At 33.2% G+C, this 25,040-nt stretch overlaps 1 protein-coding gene across 5 annotated transcripts in view; it reads right to left on the bottom strand.

The window, feature by feature from the left end:
* LOC134256522 (zwei Ig domain protein zig-8-like) overlaps positions 1 to 25,040 on the bottom strand; it is a 56,815-nt gene that overhangs the window by 22,099 nt on the left and 9,676 nt on the right. For 2 of the 5 annotated variants that reach the window (XM_062739180.1, XM_062739175.1), the window contains exon 2: positions 5,444 to 5,899. In XM_062739180.1, the coding sequence (XP_062595164.1) occupies positions 5,444 to 5,513 (70 nt within the window). In that variant the 5' untranslated portion in view covers positions 5,514 to 5,899. Of the gene's footprint in view, positions 1 to 5,443; positions 5,900 to 6,062; positions 6,192 to 9,560; positions 9,579 to 12,484; positions 12,703 to 25,040 lie in introns of those variants that run through there. The other 3 variants (XM_062739176.1, XM_062739179.1, XM_062739177.1) reach the window with 3 other exon arrangements.

Raw genomic sequence — 25,040 nt, 5'->3', positions numbered from 1 at the left:
ATATTATTAGTAGAGTGTTTTTTAAAAAATCTATCCAATTCTTTGATCTTGTGAATTGTGTTAGATGAACCAAAGTATGTAATAAATATGATGAACACATATGTGATCCAATAAATTCCTATCCTTTGAGATTAATCTTATTACGACAAAACAGATTATCAATGGATCCTCTCACAAATTGAATTATCTCCCTAATTCACTTAATAATATCAAATAATTGAAAACTGATACACTACTAAGTCCATTAGAAAGAGCGAAAGTCGAAATAAACCATCAATGGGGAAAAGTCAAATTTTCCGGTAGCTTTAAAATTCTAAACATGTCGTTTTTATTAGCGAGCTTGTAATTTTATCAAAAAACCAAAGGTGATATCAGTCAAAGGTTTAAATCTTCCATCAGATAGCAACAAGTAGAAAAAACAGGCAAATCTTCAATTAGTAACACCAGCGATTGGATTGACGATAACACGGAAATTTGAGACACGAACAAATAGATTTAACGTACCAGAGTCATTTTTGGATGTGTCAAGCACCCAGGGTGGGCGAACTTACAGACGTGGTGTAAAACTGGGATTCTGATCATCAGATAAAGTTGAACACCTGACAGAGAATTACTTGGGAATACTGTTCCCTATCCGTAGAAGGAGAGACCAGTAATATTTGGACTCCAGCTTATCGGAAAATGTAATTAAAACAATTATTATGTTCAGTTATTCTTCCGCGGTTTGTTTGTAATGTCAGTCTAGTAGTGTCCAGTTTGTGAAGACGAAGTCTGCTTCTGTTTTGAGAATTGAAGGTTTGGATTGGGTTAATGAGAGTTTTAAAGTTGAATGCAAAGGAGCAAAAGATAAATTGTTAGTGACAATAATTTGTGGCGTTCTGAAATCCGACTTTTAAGGTTAAGATAATTGACATACTAACTAATTTTTATTATTATAAATTATCGACAGAGATTAAAATACTTGTTAACACGTCTCTGTTACAATTAGACAAGATGCAAGAATAAATTAAGTTACTTGTAACTAGTATATTATCAAGAGATCATGCACATATTTCTTTTTACAAACTAGATCCAAGATCTATGGAAAAAGTCCTTTGGGGATAAATTATTACACTCTGACAAGATTTAAACTTTAAATATTTATTGACAGACAAAGCATATATATAGGAAAATGTAAGGGTATCTAGCTTTCTTATCACATAATTTTTTCCATAGTCTTCCTGTTGAACTTCACGAGGGAAAAAAAGCATGGCGGACATTAAATATGCATGCAATCGTGTTCTGGTTTGCGTTAGATCTTTTTGTTTCGTTATTTTGCGATAAGTCGTGCACGATGTTCTAGTTCCTATGTTGATACAGTGAATAAGAATAGAACTGTCAATCACTATGTATTTACGATTAATGTCTGTAATATTTATATTTTTCCGTGAAATTCACCATGGTTAGACTCTCTCTCTCTCTCTCACATAGTTTCTTTTAGAACTTCAAAGGCGACAAATTAACGGTTGCAGTATTTTCTTTGTTGGTCTGGTGTAGGAAGCTCTTGATGGACACGCAAACAATGAAATCTCTTTAATTTCTCTCAGAGTCCTATAATCCCCATCCAATATATCAAAATTCCATGTACACACTCCTTTGTTCTTAATGATCACTTTAAGTGCACGAAGACAACAAAAATGCACTGCAAAACATCACAGGTGCACATTTTGGTGCAATTTAATCTGTGCAATGATTCGAGAAGACAATGTGTGCCAGAAGAGGAGCTCGCTCTAGGGTGACAAGACAATTTCATTAAGGCCGGAAGGGTGTCATCGCGCTAAAAACCTAAAACCTTGGCGCACTGGAGAGAACAAGCGCTCATCATCCACTTTTTATCAAACTAGAATAAAGGATGCATTAAAATTACATGTAGTTTAAACCAGTCTCATAGAAGGCGTTATGTTGTGTATTTTGTGACACTAAAATGGAAATTATAGACTTGTTAAAATTGATATGACTTCTAAAAATAAGCATCAGAGTGCTTGCTCGGTGCTAAGTTAACTTTTTTGTCGTTGGAATAATATTTTTGACACATTGAGGATGGGAGTCTGCGGCACAATGGTTCCTTAAGATCATTTAAAATTAGTGTCAACGTGGTGTAATTTAAAATGTCCAGAGAATTTGAGAACCAACCATTCATAACATATATTACCACAATGCATTCCGTTTTACGATTAATATAAACTCGAGGAAGGGGGCAAATCATTTACATATTGGAGTCTAATTACAAGCCTTGGCGCGTCGGTTTTAAATAAACGGAATGAGGACAGTCATTAACACTTCGTAGAATTAATGAAAAGAAAAGGAGCTTTATTTGATACAGACTTTATATGAGTACCAATATTCCCTTATTATATTTTGGCCACATCGAGGTTTATACATGATTTAATTTTTAACAAAACTATGCAAATATTGAAATATATGTACAAAGAAATTAAGATTTTAAATAGTCGTGCGCTTAGGACTCCTTAAATGTATACGCTCATTTCTTCGGTCTATTTTATTTATGAATATTAAGTTGTTTGACAACTAGTAAAGATTGGCTGTCTTTTCAGTTCTTGTTCATATTTAACATGCAATCGATGCTCGTAGGCTCATATCGACAAAATCCAGAAACTTACAATCCTTAAAACACGGCTTCAAAACCTCGCGATAGAGAATTTCTCTCCCTTGAGAAGACCCTTCGTCGTCTCGCAATGAAAGAAAAGGTTTTCCTCTAAGAAGCTAGATTGTAGATTTTTATTTGTCTCAGTGGATTTTCATATGTGTAATGGCCTGGAATTGACAAAACGCTCAAATAAAGCAGAAGACTAAATACATATCAACATGAGAGCTATTTCGTTTTATTAGCGATGTTTAAATCAATCCATTACCTATATAAAAATCCACTCCACTTTTTACTACACCGAGGCTATCCATTCTGCCGTTTTGAATTCATTAATGCTATTCATGCTATCAGAACATATGACAGTTTCAATAGAAAATTGATATTTTTTTCTTATGAGAAAATTGCCTCTGTCAAATTAGTTTGTCAGAACTAGATATGAGGACCCTAGAGAATTCGTGGGTGTGAAGGAATATTTTGTACTCTCTATGCAGTATTTTCAGTAATAATCTATCCAGAGCAGATAAGGACTTCAATCTCTCCACCACAGACCCTACTGCATCACAAGGGAGATATTTAATGGAACTCACAATTAACCGGTTAAGAAATGTTGATTTTTCTCATTATATCTGGTCCACATTTTAAAGCATTGTTAAATAGCTTTCTTTACTCGATGTTTGACTCCTTGCTTTTTAATGAAGTTGATTAAAATCTGACAAATTTTCAATACAACTGGCGGGTAGCTTGCATAACATTATTGAGTTTCTTGTCGCCGGGCACAGCAGGGTATTGCACTTCTATCAAAGAGAAGCAGACAAATGAATAAGGCCTTGCTTCAAGTATCCAGAACTCACCAAAAGAAATCTTTAGACTTTCCGTGACATATTTACGACTGAAGTCAACATTAGATATACTCGTAAAAGACTTTATTTGTTGAAATTCAATGTGCGCCATTGGCAAAAGACGAATTAAAGCAAATCCTGCTGGTGTGTTCTTCAGTATTAGGATTTTAGGAAAATGTCTGTCTTTTTTCCTTTCTCTCTCTCTCTCTCTCTCTCTTTGATAAATTCATTTTTCTATATCACACACAGATCCCAGAGGCCCTCTTAAGATGTTTGCAACCATCGCATTGTACAGGGAAGATAATCAGTCTCATTACAATTGATGATGAAAAAAAATAATCGTTTATCGAATTAGATGAAAATTTCAATGTCTGGCATTAAACATAACTTTAACTTTGATAATTTCTAATCTTTCTTTTGCAGATACATAAATCAACTCGATAAGGAGAACTTCTTTATTTGACGTCAAAATTAATTACTGGTTTTGTTTAATGGCTACTGTGTCTTTGTTGTAATTATTCGCCCGTTGCACATCTTGACAAAGGGTTTAAACATGTTACTCACTTGTCAATTAGAAATAAAGATGAGAAGGGTTCAAAGTACAAAGTCCTTAAACTAACCATGGCAAATTAAAGGATATAATTTCTTCATCAAAGTCTTTCGAGGGCGGATGACCGGACAAGATGTAATTCGTGTATTATATTTAGGCAATCTTTGGCCAATCTGATTTGGTTTCAGATATGAAATAGATACATTTCGTGTCACATAAATTTGTCACAGAGCCATCGGCTTCCAAAATTTATTGCATTCTAGATCTAGGGGATGTGTCTTTCGTATGGGGTGAAGGTGCAATGAAATAAACAGGTATTGTGATAATTTATGGCTTGAATTCGACAAAGATTACTTTTTGAGCTGGCTATTTAATTTTTGAAAAATAATTCTAGTTTAATTTGGCAAGATATCGATCTATTATCTATGGAATCTTGTCTAAGAATGCCTTTGTCCTTAAAAGTTTGCACCTTTGTAACAATGGATAAAGCCGTTCCATAACACAGCTTTAGATGAACCTATGCCTTGTAAATTGACTTTTTTATTCAATGTGACAGAATTATATCGGCATTACATATCTTACATGTATATGTATACAAACATTAATCCACTTAGAGCCCATGCCGTTTTTGTTTTTCCCACCCAATACTTGAAAAATGACTCGTCTTCTATTATTATAGGATACTACAAATGAGAGGAATAACCTTAGAGTAGGAAGGTTGTTGGTTAACATGTACGATTTTTTTTTTATGAAATGACACAAATTGTAAGTAATACGTTTCCAATTCAATCATAGAGAAGTGAAGAAAAACTCGATTATTCAGAAATAATTGGAAGTTAGGAATTCATCTCCTTAAATCAATATACAGATGATAATCATATAATATCTGGTCCGAGCGTAGACGATAACACTTGCTTCGTAAACCAATACAATCAAACACTAAAACCGTTTGTGTTGGTATAAAGAAAACAGAAGAAGTGGGAAAATACACAAATGAATTATATGACTAGGAGTTTTTAGCCAATTAATTGGTTTAACATGCCTGAAACTGCAATAACAACGTCGTTTTGACAAGAATATTTGTTCAAAAATCTTTAAAACAAGATCTAGAAAATCTATAAAATGGAGAAATGGAGAAAATATCTTTAAAAAAAACCCGTTAGGATTGCAAGAAAACAAAACATTTTTTGAGACAAAATGACAATTTCAGACAATATTAAAGATGAAATGTGTGTTCTCAAGAGATGAACACAATAAAAAGAATTCAAAAATGTCTTATTTAAAATAAAAGCTAATTTCATGTGAATTGTCTTCGCTCTTAATTCAAATAGTCGTGTAAAATGTTTATTGTAATGAAGAAATCCTAAATCCATTTTTTGACAGATTATATAAAGATAATCTACTTACCCTTCGTTAATAAGGCCGAGACCAGCAAAACAAATACCAAAACACCATTAAAAAACGGAATCCCATCCATGTTTCGGCATTGGTCACATTAAAATCACATGTTTTCGTTCCCGTGAAGAAAACACATCAACCAAAATTTCAAATTCCCTTTTCACAAAGGAAAATGTTGAATAAGTTTGTAAAATTTGTACGAATAGTTCACAGAGAAAAAAATTCTATGATGAATGTAGCGGAGAATCCTAAAATCTCATCCTGGATATAAATTGAATTACTGGTTAATATCACGGAAGAACCACTATGCATGTATCGTCAGATAGTAGCTCAACAACCACCAGGCTTACTCTACACACAGCCGAGAGATAACTCCAGTATTTAACGATCGTCGTTTTTGTTTGCCAAGATATCTGTATTATAGGAATCTTTACCCATCCATTTAACGCTGCATGATTCCGTCATCTGAAAATTTAAATAAAATGTATTGCATTAAAATTTTAAAATACCGAAACAAATTCTGTGGCAAATATTTGTTGATTTAGTATGTACCTAGTATTAGCCGATAGGACATATTATCTGTCCAAAAAGAAAACCTAGAAATATGTACAAATACTTTATCATTTACCTGTAGCCGACTTGTCATCTAACATAAGGTGCACCTTGTAATCACGCACGTGGAAAGTTGTTCAAACTGTTTTAGTGTGGGCTGTTTGGGTCAGATGAACCTCTTTTCGAATATTTTAAAGACATCAAACTGTTTATAAACTTATAGCCTTAACAGCTGTTTAAGGAATCCAATGGGTGCTAGCTTAATTCCAGATAAATGTACTTTTAAAAATGAGAACGACTAATATTTTGTAAACTAAACGGATCTCTGAGCAGGAATTCTGAATTTAAATTAAAACACGACTCTTGTAATAAATCAGTATAATGATAAAATAAGCGTTCTTACAAGGTGGATTTATTCTAGGTCCTTTCATGAATCGCTGCACCTGAAAGCCTTTTAAATTATTTGTTACTTTTTCAACCCGACACATACTTTTTTATTGAACCATAACTTCAGAATACTGATAAATATTAAGATACATGCAATACTTGTATTCGTAATCTTAATATCTTACATGATATTGACAGGTAAAAAGTCAATCACTGGTCATCGCAAAGTTTACGACAACTGGTGTTTCTCATTTTACGACATCTGGTTTTGATGACCTTGGCGCTTTCAGTTTCCTATTTACACGTTCCAAACTATAATGATTTGGATCTAATTTTTTTCAATTCTGAACATATAAAGGGGCAAAACAGCAGTCACATCCCTCGACAATGTCAGTCCCATTGATACTGAGTATGTCCACCAATTGCAGCACAAAAGTTTGTAAGCTATAAATTTTGATTTACTTTACATGCTAAAACGTTTTTGTTTGTTTTGCCACAACTACATTGTAATGTAGGTTATAAAGCAGGTTTTAATCACACTTCTGCATGGTAGCCGGATAAAGCTCGAACTAGGAAGCGGTTCCATTAACAGGATGCCTATTCTGTCAGGTCATCGATGAATTGGGTAAATATAGATTTTATTCAATACACAGATCTTTGAAGATATTCATTTCTTTGTCGTATAAATCTGGTTTGGAACCGGAAGTGTGGTTTTTAAAGAATCTGTAAAGAATTCAGTTTCCAGAAAAAAAACTTCATCTTATCTAGCTATGATCTTATGCCTCCCCGCATTACGTTAAATAATGCATACAAAGAAATCGGATTTCCAGTGAAGCATGGTATATGCTGAGTGCAAGTTATAAAGCTGGATTTAAAATATGGTTGTATCATCTTTTGGAAACTATGAGAACAAAAATTTATGCATATTTATTTTCCAGTGCAAAAAATCAAACATTGTAAACATTAAGAAAAATATGGTAAACAAATTGCATGTAAAACCAATGTGTCCATGCTTTTGGTAAACAATCAAGCACTGTAGAGTTCTTATCAAACCCAGACGGAAATTAAATCCCAAATATTGTATGTCTCTTTGGTAAAAAAATAATTCTTTACTATGAAAGTCCAGTCAACTGAAATATGCTGATTTCACAATCAATCAAATCTCATTGGCGCTAAATAAGATGATACGAAGATAACATATTTAGAATGCAATATTTTCGCTGGAGCGAGGTTGACACGTTGACAAAATCGAACTGTTGGTCTTCTTTTTACTTCTCATCTTATCAGAAACATTTTAAGACCAAGATATTGCGGTTTTTAAAAGCTTTTTCGTTAAAAGACAAATACACAGTCCCACCCTTGTTGATTTTAGAGATGAATATCACAAATATTTGTTAATGCTATAATATGAAGATATATGGGTGCAGCACAAGTGACACCTCAATAAATAAAAAAAAACTGATTTCAAACCTTCTTGCGATTTTTTTTTAAATTGGAGAAAAGCTCATAATCTACCTCACTGGGTATATATGCATGTATGGAGCTCATGCTTGTGAAGATGTTTTAATAATATTTTATTTCGGATACAATGCACCTAAGGGCCATTGTAATATTACGTAGGTAGCAATTTAAGTGGGGGGGGGGCAATATATTCTAAATTGGGGGCACTCATCTAGTATCTAAAATTCCTTGACAAGCAAAAACGAGGGTTGTGAGACATTTTAATTGAGGTGTAATAGTAAAATGGTAATTGCACGAGCATATAGTAATTAATTTCTATAGTATACTATTCATCCGCATAATCGCATAATTATGGGGGGGATCTTACGGCCATGCAAATATTGACATTTATAAGCCATGACCAAACGTTTCAGTTTAAAATAATCATATGACGTAATTTTTAAAGAAATTGATAATGTCAGCTCCATATATGTCAAAAGACCATGGCTTAAATTTTGAAATAAGTTCGATTCCAAAATGACGAACAGCAAGTATATTGGGTGTTGTCTGGGCTACTGTCATAGAAATTAAATGGTATACAAGTACATGCATCCATTTTTTTTTCCAAAGAAAAAAAGCACTTGAGAATATTTCCTTTGAATGGCTGTAACATTAAATATCATCAGAGTATACGTACACAGCCTGACAGTACGCAAAACATTCTTGTCTGACCCACTTTCTTATCTACAATTCTTAAACATTTTTATTTCGAACGATTGATTTCCTTTTAAGAAATGTGAAAACATAAAAGGAGATGAAAATTGCCTTGTCCGACATATGTTTTATAATGATGATATACATGTATGTATGATATAAGTACAGTTGTCCAACGTATGTTTAGACAGGCACTGTATGTTATATGTACAATTATCCGTGAGTATATTCAAGGTTTCCAATTGTCAGTAGGTATGCCATAGGTACAACTGTCTGTACGTATGTTTTAGGTACAATTGGCCATACATGTACGTTGCTATATGGAAAGTTGTCTGTACGTATTTGTTATAGATACAATTATCCATACATATAAGCTGTAGGTATTCCATTGTCTATAGGTATATTATATGTACCAATTTCTATATGTAATACATGTACAGTTGTACTTCATATGTCATATTACCTCAAAGCAAATGTTATTGCTCTCATTTACAAAAACTTTCTGAATGTACAATTTACCCAAGAACTGAACTGCAATGTACAAAATGTCAAATCTATCTGAACCGACAATAATCGACATCCATTTACTATATCTAATATTGTTCTGTCACCTGTGGTTGGGTGGGTGTTAATGTAATATTCACAGCGTGACTGCGTAATATAATACACGGAATTCGTTGACACTAAAAAAGAAACTTGCGTAATATCGTTTTCTGCGATCGAAAAGCAATATAACATCATTGTACATACATGCGCAAAAAAGTATTATTAACCATCCCTTTGTGTGTCGTTGTCAACGTCTGTAAAGTACATGTTAAAAATTACAAGACTCGGAAGCCAGCACCGGAATGAAGATGTAATAACACCAGCACTGATGGAATGTATATGTAAAGTTAGCACCGAGTTCCGACGTTTTGCACATTTAACAAGAAATGCAGATGAATAACGGCAACTAAATTCAATCAAATACATGTAAAAATAAAAAAATGGTTTACAAATAGAAAATATTAATTAAGAAAACTAAAATTCATACCATTTGTCATATCAGCCCAGTGGCCCAATATCAGCCCGAGTGACCTAAGGTCGAAGGTCCGAGTACCAACACTTTGTCTGAGAGAGAGAGAGAAAGAGAGGGAGAGGTATATTGACTTTTTCCACTTTTTGCAAATCAAATATTTATTTATTGTATGTTACAATTCTTGAAATGATTGAAGACATTTAATCAAGAGATTTTAATAGTTTTATTATTTAGATACCGACAAATCACGTATGGGTGCTATATTTGGCGAAACAACTTCAGCATAACAACAGCTTTAAAGTGAAGTTATTAAATCGATCACAAAACTTCAGTGTATACTTGTTAGTCAACAAAATAAAAGAAGCAAATTTGAGTTATTATGATAATTTTACATTCATGTTACTCAAATTTGCATCTTTAAGTCTTTCAACAGAAATTTTATCTTGTTGCTTATAAATAATTTTAAATTTCATTACAACGTGTATTGGTAACAATTCTCTAATAAAACTTATGCCTTGCCTACATACATGTAGCCGAGCGCGGTCTATCGCGCTGTTCCTGTACTGCTAGGAGACAGATTCTGTAGGTCGAGAGTTCAACCCCGCGCTGGGGCGGAAGTAGCTGCAGAACTGTAGCACTCCGAAAAATATATTGATAGACCGGAGAGCTACAGTGTCATCCGTTGAAAAAACTGTATATTTATTGCGCACAAAAAGTTGCGCTTGTGTATGGATTAATTCTTTCAAACTCTTACCTCAATTTAAAAAAAATAGATTTCAAAAAATTCCGTACTCTTCTATGAAGTACTTTCAGGCGCGTAGCTGCCTATACGCAAGTACGCAAGTGCGTACACATCATTTTCAAAAAAAAAAAGAAAAGAAAGAAAGAAAACAGAATAAAAGAGAAAGATTTATTCGGAGAAAAAGAGGAACTATCTGTCTTTCAAATTATTTTACGTCTTATTGTTTCTATTCAAATTTTGTTCAGAATTTATCGTTATAATCAAGTCTTTTATAAATTGAATTCCAAAATTCTTGAGTAAGAAAATATTGTTGTATCAAAATTTCAACTGTAAATCCGCGTAATCCTGATTATCCGGAGAAATTGTAAAAAAAGCTGTATATTTATTACAAGCGCACAAAAAGTTGCGTAATTGTGTATGAACAAAGTAAATATAAATCATTTATGAATATCTTATTTTACTGATGTTACCAGTTTATAGAATTTAACTCTTCACACTGTTTAAGCAATATAAAGGTAAAAAAAATATATTTTGAAATTTCAAAAAATTAAATAACTTCTCTGTTTAATCTCACACTTGGAAACTTTTTTTCTAGAAGTATCCATGGAAGTATAACTTAGCTTGAGAAAAGAGCTTGATTTCTTTTAAAGAAAAATGACTGAAACATTTCGTAAAATCCAGGAGCTTCCGAAGGGCTACTTTTCATTTCAATGCTGGCTACGCGCCTGACTTTCGTTGTTGATCTACACGAAGCGCGTTGGGCCGAATTATCTTACAAACCAAAATGGCAGTATAAACAGACGAAATTTTCGATGATCTCGATTTCAGGGCCAGGAGGGCTATAAACAACAACTATGCGGTATGTTTTGTTGTGGAAACAGTGAAAGATTATGTTAGGAATACATGGTTAGTAATATTTTGAGATTAAAGGTTTAAAAACATGGAGAATTAAATCGATAAAAACAGCGCACTTTTTGTGCGCAATAAATATACAGTTTTTTTTTAATTGGTGGCACTCTAGCTCTCCGGTCTGTCAAATTATTTTTTCGGAGAGCTACAGATCTGCAGCTAGGGCGGAAGTGGGTCTCCATAAAAAAGTGAATCTCTTGATGCTCTCTACTTTTTTATTTGCACGAGAATGCATTGAAAAATATGAACGTATGAACAACACATAATATTCCTTTTTTCAACTTTCAACAAAAAAAGATATTGTTGAAACTAAAACAAAGTCCGTTCACAATTTTCATGTTCTGAATACTCTGAAATTTGGAAATTTATTTTGCAAGGGGTTATGAAGACAGATTTTACAAGAAAGTGAACTTAGCGGCCTTTCGTCTAAATAGATTGTCGAGGTGACATTACTGTCAGGTTATTAGTCTTATATAATCACTTTGCAAACAGTTGGTCAGCTAGGAGTTTAAAAGTTAAAAAATTCAAAATCTTACGATGGTTTAAGATGACTTAACCTTTAAGCGACTTTGTTAAATTTTATTTGTTGTAAATTTTGTATGCAATTTTGCCACCGCTCATAGATGATATCGACCGTGTCGTGTACTGATATTTATTTATTTATTTGAAAATGTAAATAAATATATATAGTCGTGTACTTAATTATCCTTCATCAGTAAATGACAACTTTATATTTGTATCTATATGACGGTTTTTGACATCTTTTTTTCCTGAACGGGTCCTTAAAATTTGATAAGTAAGTCCAAAACAGGTTTAGTGGGCATAATAATTAACTTTTTGTTTGAAAATCCTGAGAATGAATGCATACATTTTTCTTTACAAAAACTAAAACACCGATAAGTTTGATTCCATTGCATCAAATTTAATAATCCGTCTAAGAGGTTTTTTTTTAATGTTTTATATTGATCTACCCGATACCTTTTATGTTTCAAAATTCACAATTACTAAATAAACACTTTCCATTAGTCTTGGTAGACTCGTATTTATATGAGTTTTAACAAAAACACAAGTTTGCATGGTGAGCACGATAAATATTGTTAGTTTTTACACTTCATAATATTCATGTAACATTTCTAAGTGAATTAACTTTTTTTTTTTAAAAATGGATAAATCATCTTTTCTTTTTCGACAATCAGTGTATGATAAGAAGTAGCTGACCTGCAGTTAATTTTACACTAGAAATTGTTTACAACAGACAAGCATTGATTATGACACGAAAAGGACATACCTCTGTCACACGCAAATAAATGGCAAAACTTGTGTCACTCCCAAGAGGAATAATGTCTCACTTGAAGTAATACTTTTTGTCACACAGGGTGAAAGGAGGGGAAAAATCGGAGTTCTTAAGTTAATTTGATTACAAGCACAGTTGAAACCAATCTTTCCACTGTGGAACCAGCACGTCAAACAGGTACCGGTTGATATCTTGATTTTTTCAAAATAGGAAATATTAAAGGACCCGCCGGCGTATCAAGAAAGTACGTCTAAAGACCATATCGATCTACCGACAAAATATATGAAAGTCATAACGTATGTATGGTTCAAGAGGGTAATTTTGTGTAATTAGTTAACTCATTTGCTGAAGCTACGAATTGATGCAATACATGTAGCTCAGTTGTTTGTGACATGCACAACAGAAAATGACAGAGGGAGAAGATAGTATCGCGAGCGATCGTAACATGTTCTAATGAATTATATTTACCGCATTTCAAGCAGCAAAAGATCGCAAAGAAATTTGACAGCCGGAAGATTATCATAATAATTCCTGGCGCACGAAAGTGGCAGCCAAAACGGAAAATAAGGAATGCATCAATAAACGTGTACCTGTTATTCTACTCCCAAACAATGCTCTTTTTAGAAATTGGATAATAAACATGACGCGTTCTTAAAAAAGAAAGTATGGATGACTGCGTCTTGCAAATAAAATTGATCGTAACATATATCAAATAAATTCCTTGCAATGCTTAAATGAGCACCAGCAAAAGTAAAGCAGGCATATATCTCAAAATTTTCGTATCAATAACGTTAGATTTGCACCATAAATGGAAAATTGATGATAAACATATTGTACGTACGTCCCCTTCCCCTGTAATAAAAAAATCATGATAAAAAGCCACAGCATGGTGTCTTATTCTCGTTAGTGTATATATTGAGTTCTTGTTATTGATGCTAATGGCTCGATTCGAGACCAAATGTTTTCATTTTCACTGACAATATACTTCAAAAGCAATTCGATTATTTGGGTTGTAAGGACTATGGAATCAGCGGATAAACAGCTTTGTTTAAGACCCGGTCGATCCACTTTAGAGCTCTGTGTCAGCAATCAAGACCCTGTCGACTGAGTTCTAAAAACTTCTTTTCCTATGAAAAAAAATCATGATTTTGAATTCCTTATATAACCTTTCAACATAAATAACGCTTTCATATTAATCGGACAGGGCATCACACGTGAGGTGCGAACATCCCTCTCTTATTAGCTCACCTGAGCTGAAAACTCAAGTGAGCTTTTCTGATCACATTTTATCCGGCGTCCGTCTGTCTGTCCGTCCGTCTTTAAAGGGTGAAGGGAATTTAAGTTTGTTCAAATAAAGGATCACGCCCTCTTTCAAGGGGCGATAATTAAGAAAAAGTAAAATTTTGGCGGCATGTTTTAAAAATCTTCTTCTCAAGAACCACTTGGTCTTGAAAGATGAAGCTAATGTGGAAGCATCCTCAGGTAGTGTAGATTCAAGGTTGTACAATTATGACCCCGGGGGTAGGGAGGGGCTAAAATGGATGATCAATGTTATACATAGGAATATATAGGAAAAATTTTAAAAAATCGTCTTCTCAAGAACAACAAAGCCATGATTAGTCATATTTATCTGAAAGCATCATCAGGTAGTGTAGATTCAAGTTTGTTCAAATAATGACGCTGCGGGGTAGGGTTGGGCCACAGTGGGACGATCAATGTTTTACATAGGAATATATTGAAAAATCTTCTTCTCAAGAACAACAAAGCCTGGATTAGTCATATTAACATGTATATGGAAGCATCCTCACGTAGTGTAGATTCAAGTTTCTTCAATTCATTACCCCCGGGGTTAGGGTGGGGCAACAAGGGACGATCAAAGTTTAACAAAGGAATATATAGGAAACATCTTGAAAATTCTTCTCAAGAACAACAAAGCCACGATTGATCATATTTATATGGAAGCATCCTCAGGTAGTATAGATTCAAGTCTGTTCAAATCATGACCCCCGGGGGTCACACTGGCCAATCAAATTAAACAAAGGAATATATAGGAAAATTCTTTAAAAATCATCTTCTTAAGAACAACAAGTCGCCCGCGTGATGCAGTTGGTAGAGCTCTGTCCTAGAGTAACGAAGTAAGGAGTTGATCCTTACGTCGCGGGTTTGAATCCCACAGTGGGACGTGGAGACCAGTCCTTCGGATGAGACTGTATAAACCGAGGTACCGTGTCGCAGTAGGTGCTGGCACGAAAAAGATCACTCCCTGCTCAATGGTCCTGAGTGCCGAGTATAGGTCAACATTTGCAGCTCTCCACCGGCAAGTGGTGGCGTCTCCATATGAGTGAAAAATTCTCGAGAGGGACGTTAAACAATATACAATCAATCTATCAATCTTAAGAACAACAAAGTCATGATTGGTTACATTTGTAATGAAACATCCTCAGGTACTACAGATTCAAGTTTGTTCAAATCATGACCCCTGGAGGTAGGGTTAGGCCAAAATGAAATTTTTAAACTTGTAGGGAAAAAAGCCACAGTAAGTCAAAGAAATATGTAAAGCATTCTTCGTTAGATTAGATTCAAGTTAACTCAAATCATACCCCCTCCCTGTTTTTAGGGGTAGGTTGGGACCACTTTTGTATCAAAGCTTTCAATACTGGATTGATTTTTGCTTTTTCTTAGTCGCTGTGCTCAGGTGAGCGATGTGGCCCATGGGCTTTTTGTTTAATACGGTGCGATTATGTATTCACTTAGCGTTAAAGGCACTTGGACACAGATTTGAAGTTAATATTTTTTCTATAATATTACGACATATATATTTTAATAGAATTTCACACAAAAATTAATTAAAAATCTTATTTCATTTAAAAGTTATTAAAACTTCACATCTTTTGGCAGGTTTGATTAACACATCCTTACACTTTCACAAATTTTAATTTTACTCTTAATACTTAGGAAAAGTGGCAATCTTGTTGTGTATAAATGAAAAATATTAATACTATAATCCAGAAAACTCAGAGTATACATGTTCGGAAGCAAAACAAACACACAATATATTGTCAGTCCGTGCAGTTGTGGTGAGCAGACTTTGACGATTGAACGCACCCGTTGAATCGTAAATATCAACAATAACAGAGCTCGTGCCCTGTTTACAAAAACTTGTGTACATAACACGAGTGTGATCGATTTGCTAAACTCTGTACACAACACTTAGTTCAGAATGACGATACTTGTGAAGTAGTTTTGCTTTCTAACATTTCTAAACTGAATATAATTATTTTTCTGGATTAAAGTTTTAATATTTCTCATTAATACACAACAAGATTGCCACTTTTCATAAGAATTAAGAGTAAAGTTAAAATTTGTTAAAGTGCAAGGATGTGTCAATCAAACCCGCCAAAATATTTGAAGTTTTAATAACTTTCAAATAAAATAAGATTTTTAATTAATTTTTGTGTGAAATGCTAATAAAATATATAATTCGTGATATTATACACAAAAAAATTAACTTCAAATCTGTGTCCAAGTATCTTTAAGAACACATTTATTATACTTGGTAAATTACATAGTTTTAAAGCGCAAATTGTTTAGTCGCATCTTAAAACTACTTCCGTTAAATAACAGTCTATATCCCAAGATATGTTATGTTTTTAAAATTTAATAAATAATATTTCCAAGAAATTCTCGCATATTTTCTATTCAATAAGCTTTTTTTTCTCATAATTTAAAAATTAAGTCTTGGAATAGTTAAAATAATGCACATGTGTATTATATATACATCCTTTTAGTTTCAAACAAACAGTATTTTTATCGCCAACTACATGTAGAAACATTGATACATGTACATTGTCAAGCGACTTCACGCATGTTAATTCTTAAAATTCCAATTCACTATACTATTAATTTGCTTAAAATCAAAACAGAATATAACCACTAACATAACATCGACAAAAACGATATGAAACGTGAAACGTTTCAACTAGTTCAACATTTCGAAAAGCCCGCGTTATTGAAAATACTAGTAGTTCGCTTACAATATGCATTCAGCAGCATATGTGCACAAATTGTTATATCAAGATTATCCCAATAAAACAAATATCTAATTTCTCTTTCAGATTAGGTCTCAAGCAAAAATATTGATCATTAACTTTTCCAACGATTGGGATGTTAGAAATAATTGTTTGAATATTGTCTCGCTATGGGACTATTTTTTTTTTATCGGAAGTGTCTGCTCTGACACTATTTGGTTTTTTGCTTACTGTGCTATTTATGGTACGACAGTCGATCATGATGCCTATAGCCAGGACTTTGCTTTCAGCAAAGCCCGGCTAAATACATCATTCAAAGACTACATGTAGTTCTAGGTTTTAAAAGATAGAACAAGTTTTTACCGACATTAGTTTTGCGCATCAAGACTCGCAAAATAATTTGATATACATCAATCCAAAACTGCTTGATACAGGCCTGTAGCAACGGGTTTCTGTTACTTAACGTAGAAATTTAATAAGTACATTATTATATTTAAAACTCAGATGATATTTTAATGAATGAATTAAACACAAATGGGAATTAATTTAGTTGAAAATTTGGCATATTTTTTTTATACTTACATGTACGCTCTATACAGTACTGAGTATATCCTTACTCACTGATGCATCCTCTATCTGTTCTCTAATTTCAGACAATATTACTACAAACAAGTCTTTCTTTTATCACCCTTGCACTATGCAGAGAGTTTGTTCAAAGATATTGATTTCGCACCTCAGTATCAATTAGTAACAGGTTGGAACATTTTTAATGGACAATATATACTTGAAGTATATATTTGAAAAAAAAAATGATGTAAATAATTCGCAAGAAAAGGCAGTTTATCGCTGTAGGTAGTGTATGTTGTGGCTATGTTTTGAACTGTTTTGTTTGCAACCAATCACCTGGAGAGGAAAATTACATGTACTATATATAGAATTTAACAACGTTTAGCGGACTAAATAAAAACGCAATGATGCAAGTTTTTTAAAATTCCTTCGTGAAGATTAAAGGAGTTAGTTTCAATTTTTAGCTCACCTAAACTGAAAGCTCAAGTGAGCTTTTCTGATCACCCGTTGTTCGTCGTCCGTCCATCTGTAAACTTTTCACATTTTTAACTTATTCTCAAGAACCACTTGGCCAATTTTAACCAGACTCGGTACAAAACATCATCAAGTAAAGGGGAGTTTAAATCGTAAAACTAGGCCAGAAAAGCTGAAATTTATGTGGAAGCATCTTTGGGTAAATTCTAAATTGTTCAAATCATAAATCCCGGGGGAAGGGCGGGTCGCAACAGGGTATCCTAGTTTTACATTGAAACATATACTGAGTATAGGAAAAATCTTTTAAAATCTTCTTCTCATGAACCAATTGGCCAGAAAAGCTTAAACTTATGTGGACGCATCCTGGGGTAGTGTAGATTCTAAATTCTTTAAATCATGACCCCGAAGGGAATAGAAATTCAAGTTTTACATTGAAATATATAGGAAAAAATCTTAATTCCAAAGAATCACTAAGCAAGAAAAGCTGAAACATATGTGGAAGCATCTTGGGGTAGTTTCAATTCTTAATTGTCTAAATTTACACCCCTGGTGGTAGGGCAGGGTCACAATAAGTATTACAAGTTGGGAAATCTGGTTAAGAACAGCATGGCCAAAGTTTTTCAGATGAGCGATATGGCCCCTGGGCCTCTTGTTTATACCCGAGATTAAAAATTATCTTTTCAAAACATTTTAGAATATAGAATTATTTCTAGAACTATACATTTAAGGGAGCCGACTAGGGTTTTATTGTATGAAAATGGCAATAGAGAAACTCAGTAATTTAATAACGTTGTCATATGTAGCTTACATTGACTTCAGTGTACATGCCAGGTTTTTGGAAAATCTATCGTCCAGGTATTTTTAAGGGACCGTTTCAAAATACAGGTACATTTACCATAAGGATTATAGAGGAAAGTGCCAATTTTTTGCGCTTTAGAGCAAATTATACAAATACTAAGATAGACTTTTTGCTACAATTATAAAATATGATGAGAAATACTATATTGTGTATCATATGTATCTTTTATAACATTTTTATTATCCTTTCTTTAAGAGCTTCAGTTTATCATAACCTATAAAACATTACGACGTCAATCTACCTATCAGTCAAAAAATGTTTTAAAAAAATCAGTTATATAAAATTGTAATTAGATTTTTTCAACCTGTAAAAAAGGATACTTTAGAACCGTAAATTAGCTGCAGAACTGTAGCTCTCCGAAAAAATATGTATTGATAGACCGGTCTATCAATATATATATATATATATATATATATATATATATATATATATATATATATATATATATATATATATATATATTTTTTTTTTTTTTGGAGAGATACAGTTCTGCAGCTAACCGTAAATACGCTTCAATTTCGGATGAGAAGTGAAGTATTGCGCAATGGAAACCACAGTCGGCCCCCTTAATTAAAAAAAATAAATATTTACGCATTGAATCATTATTTTTTGAAAGATATAATTTCCTAACTACAACTTTGTGTGCAAACAAATTGAGTAACGCACGTTTGTGCATTATCATTTTTTCTAAAGAGTCATTTTTTTTTAACTCCGTGCCTTGACTTATAAATGTTAACCTTAACCCTAACCCTAACTCAAAATTCTTGTGCAAGTATTCGTTTAATAGTAGTTTATTTAAGACTGGAAACTTGGAATATATATATATATACGATTCAGCTACGCAGGAAATGCCGAAAAACGCAATTGGCAACGTACATGTACTTGTATTTCAACAGAGCTCACTTTTTAACACTAATTGGCATTTAGTATTCAATAAGTGACTTGTGAAATGCATATCCCTCTGTATTATGGCCTTTTTGTATAGGATATCGTGAGCGAATGGTTTTGACATGAATTACGCGGGGATATCGGGTTTCCGAAGAGTGCCACTGAGAATATATTTATTCAATTATCTATGTACAAATAGGATTCGCAAATCAATACATCATGAAAATGATTTGCTCTCTACTTGCAAAACAGAAAAATTCACCAAGCGTCCGTCAGATAGAGACGAGTCTGGATAGAAGACAATCCACCGCGACCGACGCTTGACACTGACATGGCGTCTTTGATATCAGAACTTTTATGAATGGTTTGTTTGCTATAATGCTAGGTTATCAGAATTATTCACTGGAATAATTAAGTACTCCCTCGACCATTATTTTGTGTATGACATCTGGTATATATGTATGGCATTCACGATGTACAAGTTTTCCTGTAGGAGTTGCAGTTCCGGTCTTTATAAATATCTTGAGTAATTAGTTTTGATTAGTGACCATCGCATTCCATTCATACACTGACAACGGGGGACTGAATCTTACAAAATGCAGATGTACATGTATGTATACGTTATGGGGATCAACTGGAGACATAGTGATTTACAAAGATGATAATTAAATAAGAAATCTTTTACCTTTCTCAAATGAAACTTGATTGCTTTACATACATGATAAATATTCACAATCATTTACGAAAGGGCTGGACATTAATTTTGAATTTCTGTTCCACACTACCCTCCCTCAAAATTTTAAAAACAGCACAAATTAATGAATTGTAATTTTGTATGTCATAATTATCTTACAATGACAAACGCGAGATTTGACAGGTACAGTACACCACTCACCAGTATATACCAAGAAAAGAAAAAACTAAACGTCATTACATGTATTATTGTATATTTTAAATTTTTTTAAAACTTTCATGATTTAGATATTGATTTCGCGGCAATAAGAGATCATTGACCTGTAAATTTGTGTTAATATGTTTACTCTCAGCTGGGACTCCTGCTCAATGTTAGAATCCGATATTGACAGTCTTACCACTCACATTGTCTATCTTGTAGCTTATGTTCTATATAACCATACATATATATATATGTAGCCAAACATGCCCAAGGTCACCAGTTAATGTTCTGATGTTAAAGTACGACGATTTCCCACCCTAAAATTTAGTTCACATCTAGAGACGTTATAATCTCCAATTCATTTTTGAATTGACAGAAAGAAAAAAAATGATACTCAAACAGGGTTGAGATTTTCTCTAGTGATTTTCAAATATCTTCCAAATTTGGTCAACTTGAGAAATATCTCATGGGGTTTTGATGGAACTTCTTCTCGGTTCGGTCTATCCTTCAGCTATAGTTCACGGTTCTAACACTATACTGAATGACAGTTATTTGCTTTTGATATCCAATATTATTTGTTTTAAATGTTCTGTGAATGTTGCAATGCATAAAACTGTAAAGAAAATGGTCGTGAAAGGATAACAGATGAATTCACGTAAATTATTTAACTTGATAAAACTATGAATTATTAAACAGGGGAATGGCATTACGTGTACTCGAAAACTGCAAAGTCACTGTGCAACTTGCAAAGTTGAACTATTAATTATACATGGCTTTACATGTGTATATACATGTACAGGTAGAACTTTGGGGTACCGATCTCTTATCCGTACCCCAAAGTTCTACCTGTACATGTATATACATGTGTACTCCTCTTTTACCACTTAATGAAATTTAAGGAAACTATCACAAAATCTTTGTTACAAACAGCAATTGTACACCTCCTATTTTACTTTTTGATCCAATACATCCATGTATTCTGGGTTCCCAGAGCGAAACATGGACACAACATTTTTTTTCTGTAATACTGAAGGGTACCCATCTCTTATCCCCACTCCTCCTATATCACTGAATAAAATTTAATGATACTTTCACAGATTCTTTATTATACATAGTGCCATTGCGCACCTCCTATTTTTGTCCCCCGCTTGAAAAGTGGGGGATATTAATTTGGGTTTCGTAATTGATGAGACGTAACGATGATTTGAAGCCTTGAATTAGGATCTACTTTGTATTGAAAATTATTGGATATGTTTGTCAATCAAATAAATTCAGTATTTATACCCCCTGCAAACGAAGATTGGGGGGTATATAGGAATCACCTTGTCCGTCTGTCCGTCCGTCTATGCAAACGTGTCCGGTCCATTTCTTTCTTACGGAGGAATAAAAGAATCTACTATTCCACACAAAGATTGCCACGACCTAAGGGTGTGTCGTGACCTTGACCCAAGGTCATTTGAGGAAGTTCAAGGTCACTGGAAGAAAAAATTCGTAATTCGTGTCCGGTCCATATCTTTCTTATGGATAAACGTGGTAGGTTCTAATTTCACGCAAAGATTGCTTATAATCTAAGGGTGTGTCATGACCTTGCCCCAAGGTCATTTGAGGAAGTTCAATGTCACTGGAAGAAAAAATTCATAATTCGTGTCCGGTCCATATCTTTCTAATGGATAAATTTGGTAGGTTCTAATTTCACACAAAGAGTCCTCCTGACCGAAGGGTGTGTCAAGACCTTGACCCAAGGTCATTTGAGGAAGTTCAAGGTCACTGGAAGAAAAATTTCATAATTCATGTGCGGTCCATATCTTTCTTATCGATAAACTTGGTAGATTCTAATTTCACACAAAGATTGCTCATGACCTGAGGGTGTGTCTTGTCCTCGACCCAAGGTCATATCGGGAAGTTCAAGGTCACTGGAAGAAAAATTTCATAATTTGTGTCCGGTCCATATCTTTCTTATCGATAAACTTGGTAGGTTTTCATTTCACACAAGATTCCTCCTGACCCAAGGATGTGTCATGACCTTGACCCAAGGTCATTTGGGGAAGTTCAAGGTCACTGGAAGAAAAATTTCATAATTTGTGTCCGGTCTATATCTTTCTTATCGATAAACTTGGTAGGTTCTTATTTCACACAAAGATTCCACCTGACCTAAGGATGTGTCATGACCTTGACCCAAGGTCATTTGGGGAAGTTCAACGTCACTGGAAGAAAAAATTTCATAATTCGTGTCTGGTCCGTATATTTAGTCCATTTTTTTTATTAGGCTGCGCCTTCGTTTCATTTATACAAAATATAATGAGCAATTACATTTGCACTAAAAATGTTTTAGCATTTCTCTCTTGTCTTAGATCCATAAAATATTCACGATTTAGCATTTCTGAAAAACCCAGCGGGGGTTATATTGTCCCGTTTGGACAGTTCTAGTTTGAATAAGTAAATCTTCTAAATTCAATATAAAGGAAACAAATTAACATTAAACAGCTTAATTTATTTTGATCTCTAGTCCCTAAGTGTAAAGAGAGAAAACTTGTGCCTTGTTCCCATTATTTTCACGTTTTGTTTAGTCAATCTATGTTAAAAATAATATAACAAATGTAGCCCTTTAATTCAGTCAATCCATAGATATATCAACTTCACAGAAAAGCATATCGACCTCGCACATATGCTTTTCTGTGAAGTCGATATATCTATGGATCGACCTCATCAGATGGCTATATATATAAAATATAAAAAAATGTTATTCTAATTGTAGCATGATATGAATGTGTTATTTTCTTTATGTCTCCTGGAAAATCAACCTTGCCAATTCTTATCCGAAATTGCAAGGGTGGAAAACATTGCAGTTCGATTGGTCTACTTTTTTTTTTTTTTTTTTTTTTTTTTTTTTTTTGCAGTTCAAAGACAAAAAAATTAATTTGGTTTTCTTTAAATCTGCAATATTTGTATCTGTTTTATAACATTATTCCTCTTTTAAAAATATTATTTTCTGCAGTCGCATAAATAACTGAGCGTAAGTAAATGTTTTACGGGTTGAATTGTCCGTCTACTACTAATTCTGGGTCAACCGTGAACTTTCCTCTTATTATTGAAACCAGATTGTTTAAAACCTCAAGACACAAACACGAGTTACAAATTTTGTACTTTTATATAGAACCAGCAAGGCATAACTTTTACATGAGTTTGGAAACTGTTAGCACCGAAAATCTGATTCCAACTGACTATAACTGTTAACAACAAATCATACATATACTCAAAGACAGAGTAAAAAAAAAGGATTAATAAAAAGTATAAAGAAATCAAGTACATGCATCTAACAAATATTGAGCGTATGGTGATATTTTAGCAGCATGTATATAATAGAATATTAGAATTAAAGATGAAAGATTAAGTGTCAATAAATATAAACAGAAGTTAATTAATGGGTTAAGTGTACATCTCTGACTGTGCCTCGGGTGGGATTAAGGCTTTGCAGAATTTATGAAACTCCACTATTGCCGAAATATACGAAAAGTTTTGATAACAATTTAAACAAAGTCCGAAAAGGCAATTTGCACAGTAATTTAAAATTAGTCCAAAAAAATATTGTATTTTACATCGTAACAAATGCAAGATTTGTTTCAAGATGGTACAAAAATCTTGAAACATGCTATATATGTTTTCATGTAGTTTCATGAATATAAATAAAAGCTTTTTACGACAACTTTCTTAAATCATTTAAAATTTGAAACTTTGAACGTTCACGTTATCAAAATGGGTGACTGTCAGTGTGATAACAAGCATAGAAAAGAACGTTATGGAATAATGTAATGGAGATTTGTCTGCAAAGCATACGTGTTAAAACACGATGAATGTCCAGTACTTATATTGAAATAAAAAAAAAATATTTCATGGTAAAATTGATAAAATATAGCTTTCTTGAATTTATCAAACCTGTTTGAAATTAACACATCACTCGAAGAGGCAGCGTTTACCATAAACACGAATTTTAATTTTCATGTATGACGTTGCACTTGACTTCAAAGTAAAAAAAAATTAAGCTTCTTTTTTTTTTTTGTAAGGACTAAAAATGGGATTTGTCTGCTGCCCAATCATTTATTTTTTGTGAATTAAATTATGTTTAAATAAAAAAAACACACAACCTTTTAACTTCCCGTATTACGAATATCAAAGCTGAACATTGTTTTAACCAGCTTAAAAAAGAAAACTATACTTTTATAGTGTATTTAAGTAAACCCCTCCAACTTTGTTGTTACATGGAGATGATTATTGTAAAATTTTACTTTAATCAAAAGATATGAGAACAATTCAGACAGCACAATTTCAGTAGCAAATTGTTGTAACATGTTTGTTTGGAAAAAGGAAAGATTTTTTATATATATGTAAATGTAATTTGTATCTAACCTGAAAGGGATATTCACATGATTGAAATATTAAATATTTTTAGGGAAGTGTTGCTGGTACTTTGATAACTACGTAATAAAATGTATCTTGCACTCACTACCTTTTATAATGCACGCTACCTAAGAGCTAGGCTTGTTTTCCCAAATTCCCGTCTTCAATATCTAATTACATCTTCTTCTTTTTTTTTTATTTTTTTTCTTTATGCTTAAATTGCATGCATTTTTTATCATATTTTCAGCACTTTCGTAGCTATAGTTTGTTTTCTCTACCCACACAATTGTTGTTTTTCCAGATAAGAAAGATATTTCTATCATATTATGCTAAAAACTGCTTAAAGACATACAAGACCCCTTTAAATCGTTTTCACGTTTTTAGACGTTATTCGACACACGGGAGCATCATTATCCAGTGCTGGCTTCTAGTTCAGGAATCAAA

This window comes from Saccostrea cucullata, unplaced genomic scaffold (assembly GCF_032062105.1).
Source record: "Saccostrea cucullata isolate Sc308-1 unplaced genomic scaffold, CSIRO_AGI_Scuc_v1 ctg90, whole genome shotgun sequence".
NCBI classification, from domain to species: Eukaryota; Metazoa; Mollusca; class Bivalvia; order Ostreida; family Ostreidae; genus Saccostrea; species Saccostrea cuccullata.
Note: the sequence above shows the minus strand (reverse complement) of the source record. Positions and strands in the feature narration are given on the sequence as shown.